The sequence below is a fragment of the Buceros rhinoceros genome, unplaced genomic scaffold (assembly GCF_000710305.1).
Source record: "Buceros rhinoceros silvestris isolate BGI_N320 unplaced genomic scaffold, ASM71030v1 scaffold27268, whole genome shotgun sequence".
NCBI classification, from domain to species: Eukaryota; Metazoa; Chordata; class Aves; order Bucerotiformes; family Bucerotidae; genus Buceros; species Buceros rhinoceros.
The window spans coordinates 13,632-20,912 of record NW_010426724.1 but is presented as its reverse complement, the minus strand read 5'-3'; the positions used below and the strand labels follow the sequence as shown (position 1 = coordinate 20,912).

The window sequence follows — 7,281 nt, the reverse complement described above, 5'->3', positions numbered from 1 at the left end:
GAGCGGTGCGCAGAAGCCAGCAGGGCTTGGTACCCTCTCCAAACCTGCAGAGGCCTTGTCTGCTCGTGGTCGGCTTTGCCCCGTGGCTCCGCACTTAGCTCTCCGAAGCCCTCTGAGCGTACACCTTGCTGAGGGAAGGGTTCGGTTCTGCCCCGGCACTTGGGATTTGCAGACGGCTGCTGACATTGCTTAGCCAAGTGCAAAGATACGACGTGGACCTTGTGCGGGCGGTGACGCAGGACAGCGCAGTTGTAACAGCATCTTGCACGTTATGATGACATAGTCTCTGCTTTGACCTGGGAGGTGAAGGTCGGGATATTCGGGATGGTGGTGCTCAGGCCCTGCTGCCGCACTGAAACCCTTCCTTTCTCCATTTCCCAGGCCAACCTCAGAGCCATTATCTCTTCAGAGAAGCAGGTGACACAGCTGATGAGCTCCATCGATGAGGCCCTGGCAGAGGTGGCCAGGGTGGAGCAGACCTTGCAGGTCTACGATGAGTTACTCGGAAGCGTGAAGCAGCAGATGGACCACATCCACCGCGAAAACTCCTTGCTGCAGCGCATCGTTTACAACAAGACCAGGCTGATGGATGAGATTCTGTTCCTCACAGTACGTGGGTTTGAAAAGACATAAATCTTCAGCCTGTTGAACCTATTAGAAAAAAATGCCAGTGAGCCTCAAGCACTCAGAAAAGTCTGCAAAGGCCACAGAGCTTCTCTGGCCTGGAAAGGAGTGACTTTGTTGTCTTGATGATATAAGGAAGGCCACACAGCTGGGGTGGACCACAGGCAGGCCAGCAGCAGACGCGATGGGCAGCACCCTCGCTGTGCTCCAGGGCTGTAAGAGGGGCCCCTTTTGTCCCTCTCTGCTTTCTTTCTTCTTCTTTTTTTTTTTTTTATTGCCTTTATTTTATTACCTTGAGGGTAGTTTAACCGGTAAGTCAACGTCTGCCATCAGCTGTGGACTTTGTGCACATCAGCCTGCCGCAGCACCTGCCGTGGAGCACAGAGCTTTTCTCTGCTGTGCCTTATGGCCACAGGGACAGTGGTGCAGGGGACAGCGCACAGGCTCCCAGTGAGCTCTGGGAAGATGGAAAAGCAAATTATTTACAGGCCTAACATCCCACAAACGCAAGAACTGCCCCTTTTCTTCTGAGTAACTCGAGCTGCAGTTTCCTTAGCGTTCTCCTTCCCCCATCTCCTGGCTGCCAGCAGCGATCCCAGAGGTGCTGGCCCTTCAGCTCATGCTGAGGTTTGCCAGGGCTTCCTTGGTGGCTGCTGTGCAGACCTTTGGTTTTGGTGGGGGTAGAGCACCATGGGCTTCATGATGGACACAGGCAGCCTGGCAGCTGGAGGTGTTTCAAGCCAGCAGCCTTCGGGGTGGGATGAGAGGGGATGAGAAGCTGCCTGTGCTTGTACCTGTTCTCTTCTGGCTTTGTCCTCAGACCCACCTCCACCTCAGCAGGGAACACCGCGATGCCCTGAGCCAGGCAGATCTCTCCAGCCCCAGCAGAGTGAAAGCCTGCATTGCTGCAGCAGAGGCTTTAGCTGGCTGCATGAACGTCCAGATACAGCCCGGTGAGTGGAGAGCAGAAATTTATGGCTGCAGACAGCAGAGCCACCAGCTCCTCCACCAGCTCTGCTGCACACCCAGCACAGCCTGTGCTGTGCGGGCTCTGCGGCTGCCCCCGAACCGCTGAGGCTGCAGGGCTGGGTTTCTTCTGGAGGTAATTCTGCAGCTTTCATGTCTTCAGCAGCTTCACCTAGAAGCTCAGGCAAGCCAGGCTGGATAGCTAACGTAACGTAACCTCTGAATACTCATGGACAGAAGTAGCTGGCGGGGATTGGCTCCGTTCCTAGAGAAATCCAATTCCCTCTGTGAACGGCCAGGCTGGGGCACCCACACACCACGGGCAGGGCTGCAGGCACCTCCCTCTGGACTCAGGCACCGGCTGGTCCAGTTTACATTAGAGTGGAGGCAAACTTTTGGCAAGTCTCTGTACAATTCCCTAAAGAGCTGGACATAAGGCATCGTTGTCTGCTGTCTGTGTCCCACACCTCTTACAGTTCAGAAAGGAGCTGGTGGAAAGACATGTTTAGAAATTGGGGTCTCTTGGGACAAGGCAGTTCTTCGTACTTGAGCACGGAAAAAAGGTAATTTGCTGTAGCAGTGGGTGTTGCTGGAGACCTGCCGGCGTGCAGGAACTTGAGCCTGGCATGGAACACTATGCTTTCCTCGCGAAGACGCTGGGCATCTGTCCTTGGCTGTGACTGGTGGAAGCTTTGCAATTATTTGTTTTTTAAACTCACTCCTTGTCTGTATTTGCTTGGTGCCACAGCAAATCCTTTTCCCTTCGTTGGCTTTGGGTGGTAGTATTTATCCCAGAACTCACTTCTTGAAGACCTGTCTGACTTGCCAGTGTGCTGAGTGATGCTGGTCTGCAGCCACGACAGCTCGCACCGCTCAGTACCACGACACCCTCCCTCGCTTCCCTCAAGGATACCGGAAACTGCAGTCTGTGGCCGAGCAGCTGATCGTGTTTGAAACACTCAAGCAGAACTTGGAAAACTCTTTCATCAGTCACATCACGAGCATCTTTGAGCTTCAGGTGGGCTTTGTTCTCCACGTCACAGCTCAAAACCTGGGCGATTTGAATATGCTGGTAAAATAGTGCTGGGGGTGTCACCGTAAGAGGATTCTCCACGAGTGTCTCTCCAAAGGGGCCCTTTCACACACCTTCACCCTGCTGTTGACCCCAGCCCTCTGGTTAGTTTTGCAGGTAGGCAGAAGAAATCCAGCACAACTCCGTGTCTATCCGGCTGTCAGGTTCCCTCCCGTGACATTAATCCTCTGGTCCTGTTAGGAAGTGCCTAGGCCTGATGATTTTTGCTTGTCATTTTCTTTGGGGTGTTTGGTGGTGGTTGTTCATCCGTTTGTAACATAAAATCCCAGGATAAAAGCCAATCCCTTGATCTTTTGATTAACATTCTCTAGCACTTGTCTTGCAGCTTCAAAGATATGCTGGAAAACATCTTCATGAGCAGAAATCTGAAAGGACAATACTATTTTTCTAGATCGCATTTCTTGAAGAGAAAAGGAGGGGCCCCCAAACCCTTAGTCTTAGTTCCTTAAATCTTTATCATTTTCTTTCAAGCCTTGAGTCTGGGAAGGGGCGTCACTGGCAGGGAACTGGGAGAGAACTGTGGGATCTCCATCCCTGGAGATTTTCAGACCTTGACTGGACACATCCCTGAGCAAGCTGCTCCACCTGGTCCTGCTCTGAACCTGCTGAGCTCCATCCCACCTACATGACTCTGAGTGCATGGGTACGGTGTCCCAGCACTCCAGATCCTTGCAGATGGGCTGCACCATCCTTCCTCTCCATTGCATCCCACCTGCCAAGGCATACCCACCTCCTGGTGTGTGTAGGAACAATTCCCAGCATGCTCCTGAACAATGAGCTTCTCTCCTGTGTCCTCTCCTGACCTCTGTGCCTAGCTGGAGCATCCCCCGTCTTATGACGTTTCTGCTCATTCCTCTGGGCTGAGAACTGTTCCTAGGACACAGGGTTAACACTACAGTTTGAAGGGATCATGCACGTTCTGCTTCACCCTTTAAATTTCCTTCTCAGACATAGGCAGAACTGGCGGTTCAAGGGCGATTATGAAGCAATTATTTTCAGACCTCTTCAAGGCTGTTTTATTTGACTCTCTCTGCCATTTCTGGTGCTTTAGGGTAATGCTCAGGCCCCCAGTCTCGGTCAGCCCATTGACAAGCTCTGTGCTCCAAGCCACGGACTCCACCACGAGGAACTGGTGCCCTACACCCCGCTCATGGCCTGGCTGAGGAACGCCAACCCGGTTCTGTTCTGTGATCTCCCCAAGGTATAGCTGAAATCCTGAATGAATATTGCAAACCATCCACCAGGAGCAGACTACTCAAACTGGTTAACTGGTGATGCCAGCTTGGTTTCACCAAGCCCATGCTACCCACAAGCTTCCAGCATTTGGCCCTTCCAGGGGAGTATTTGGCCAGCTTGGCCGCATGGTATTGGGCCTCTGGGCTTGACAGGAAGCAGTCCGGGACTCAGTGGTGGGCGTTGTGTTGAAAGAAAAGGTCTGAAATGCTAAACTTTGGTGGTTTTGCTTTCATCTGGCCACCTCCCTCTTTTCCAGGTCTATGCCCAGAACCTCAGCAGACTCTATGACCGGGAGATCAAAGCCTTCTTTGAACAAGCCAAAACCTTCCTGTTAGGAAGAAGAAAAGCAAGTGAGTGGTTTGCAGATATGACCTTTGTGCGTCGAGCAGCGAGCTATTTGCAAGCAGGGAACACAACAATCCTCCTCTAGCACAGATGTCTTCCCCAGATTTTGAGCCATGAATCAGTGGCTCGAAGTCAGTGCTTCCTCCTCCATGGGCTGGGTCCGCAGAGGGCACAGGAGACAAAGCCGACCTGGCTTCACGCCGTCTCTGTGTGGGCTCTGTGTGAGTTTTGGCTCCGTGTGTCACCCGGTTTTGTTCAGCTGTTCCTCAGAGCTGTAGCTTCTGTGCACCTTCCCTTTGCAGGATGCACAACTGGTGCCTGGGTGGCTGAGATGGGGCCAAGCCCGTCCCTGAAGACGGGAGTGTCTTCACAGCAGTATTTGTGCGACCAGAATGGTTTCAGGGTGAGCAGACGGTGGGGCTGTGTGGTCCCAAGGTGGTCATTTCAACTGAAATCGCTGCATCTGACTCAAAATATTGCAGTCAGGTGTTTCTGACGATAAAAAGAGAAGCTGATCCGTCTCCTCTGGAAGGTTTTGATTGCGCAGAAGTCACATTTTCTCTCAGCAAAACAAAGCACTGTAATGGAAAGTTCCATGCCAGCTTGGCCCAGCTTGAATGTCAAACCCCACTTTGCACGGCGTGTTTAGTCTATCAGAGTGCTAACCCAGCTTATTCCAGCTCTGCACCTCCTTCATCACTTGTGTCCAGACCCCAGAGCCAGAGGATGAAGCCTCAGGAAGGAAATGGGGCTGGTGGCTCTAGGATCCTGGTGAAGGGCTCTGCCCTTCTGCACTTGCTGTGCTGGCCCCACAGCAACGATCGGACCTGAGCCCCTGTCCAGCTGCCCTGATATTGGCCCATCCTTTGTCTTCTGGGGTGAAGTCCACGCCGTTCTTGTGGGGTACAAGGTATGGTTAGGGAGCCTGGGCCATGGGCATCTGGAGGAAGCTCACTCTGAAGCTCCCCAGGCTGCAGGGTCAGACCCAGCACCTCTTCCAGCAGCCCCCTGCCCAGTGGCAGTTCCCCAGGAAAACGGGGGACCTCAAGACCACGGGATCAAGCCAGGATGGGCAGTGCTGGCAGCACGCACGTACCTCCCATGGAGCCCACAAATCCTGAAAAGAAAGAAGAAGATGTCACCTAAGTAGTCTCTTGCCACTGGAAAGGAGGGAAAAGGAAAGACACTTGGGGTTTTTCTCCCAATTTTGTCCTTTTCAAAAACTCACCCCCTTTGAAGGAATACAGACACAGCAGCAGCTCTGATCCTAACCCTTAATTAAAATGTTCTTTTTCGAAATTTTGCTAGAAACGGAGAAAGCAAACCCCTCCAGGAAATATTTTTATAATCACGTGGCGTGTTTTTCCATGCCAGAGCGATTTGCCAAACCGTGGAGACAAGAGAGGGCAAAACAGGGACCAAACTCTCTGCGAGTTCCAGCAGAAAAACAGTGACTGGATAAAAAGGGTCAAAAAAACAAGTGCAGGTGAAGTCAGCAGGATGCTATACTCTCCTTGTAGTTTAAAAACAAGGTAACAGGCAATTAAATCAAAGAGACACGCAATAAAGTGGTGACAGCTCTCACAGGGTGCCCAGCAGAGCTGGCCGTAACACCCTGGGACAGCACAGGGCCAGTGCGTGTGGCTTTCCGTGGCTCGCCTGCCATGTGCCAGTGTGGGGACAGCAGCAGCCTGATGGATGTCCAGCGCTGCCCACCCTGCTGGGCAGAAGGGGTGTGAGACAGTCCAGCCAGCACCAGCTCCAGCATTGCCTCCAGCTCTGTTACGCCTCACTCGTGCGGGGACTGGCTGCATCGGGTGAAACAAACGGTTAAAAAGATCCCGTTGTGCTCACCCCTCTCTCCTCCACGCCTGGCCACAGCTTCTCCGGGGGGAACGTGCTCTTCCTCGCTTAAACCCCGGGGTTCCCGATAAGAGGAACTGAAGGCACAGGCAGCAGCGAGCCTGGGGAATCAGCGGTGTGGAAGCAGACTCCGAGCTGTGGTTTCTAAGATAAGGTGATCGAGCACGTTTCCTGAAGAAGGTGATTGCTTTTATTTAAACAGAAGGAAACAGCCGAGATTATGGGTGGATAAAGCGGCCCGGTTCCTGTTTGCAAAGTGATTGATGGGCTTCGAGTAAGGGACTTTAATTCGGCTGGGCGATGGAAAATGAACAGTTTGTCTCCTCCTCCAAGCTGGGTCTGCTCGGAAATCCCGTACTATGGGGGATGCTGCAGGGGTGGAGGTGGCTGTTAAAGAGGCCCTTTATGAAAATGGACTTGTTAAATGAAAAAAAAAAAGATAGCGTAGGGCATGTGTTGTGGCCAGCCTGCCTGATCCCCTCTTGGTGAATGTTGAACCTTCCCATACTTGTCTATCTTTAATGCCTGAGTCCCCTAAAACAGGAGTAATTCAAATCCCAGGAGAAAATCCAGGCTCTGCGGAAACAGCTACAGCAGCAGGAGGACACCTTGATGGCTACAAGCCTGTTCCTGCGCTGTTCTAAACCACCCAGAGGTGCTGGTGTGGCTCCCACGGCCAGGAGGAGATGAGATGAGATGAGCTTTGCTGGTGCTGGCACCGTGTTTGCTCCCAGGGGTGAGGAGAGGTCTGGGGCAGGTAGGAAGCCCCAGGCTTGGTTAAGGATGCTCAACCCATCCTTAACGTGAGCAGCACATTGAAGCGACAGCCACCGTGTCACCGCAGAGTGGGAGCAGTGACAGGGGACATTTTTAGAAGGTTGCATCCACCGAGCTTCTGCCAGTCACACTGCAGAAAGGCACCTTCCCCGCGGCTTGCGGTGCTGCCAGCTGGGATTGGCCTGCTCACCGCCAGAGGCCCTGGGGACAAAGCAGGAGGGAGAGCATCACACCTCCTCCCACGTCACCTCCCTGGTGAAGCTGACCTCTCCTTGGCTGCAGGGCCAGCAGCACCCTGGTGGTGCACACACACATCCTTCTGCTGAAGGAGTTTGGCAGCAGCGGCATGGAGAGCCAGCACGGCGAGCCAGCACGGC

The 7,281-nt window shown here is 53.2% G+C and overlaps 1 protein-coding gene across 1 annotated transcript in view; it reads left to right on the top strand.

The window, feature by feature from the left end:
- LOC104498270 (exocyst complex component 1-like) overlaps positions 1-7,281 on the top strand; it is a 22,491-nt gene that overhangs the window by 8,533 nt on the left and 6,677 nt on the right. Inside the window, exons 5-9 of the mRNA XM_010141626.1 lie at positions 382-609; positions 1,445-1,577; positions 2,499-2,608; positions 3,735-3,884; positions 4,176-4,269. Coding sequence (XP_010139928.1) covers positions 382-609; positions 1,445-1,577; positions 2,499-2,608; positions 3,735-3,884; positions 4,176-4,269 — 715 coding nt within the window. The remainder of the gene's footprint in view (positions 1-381; positions 610-1,444; positions 1,578-2,498; positions 2,609-3,734; positions 3,885-4,175; positions 4,270-7,281) is intronic.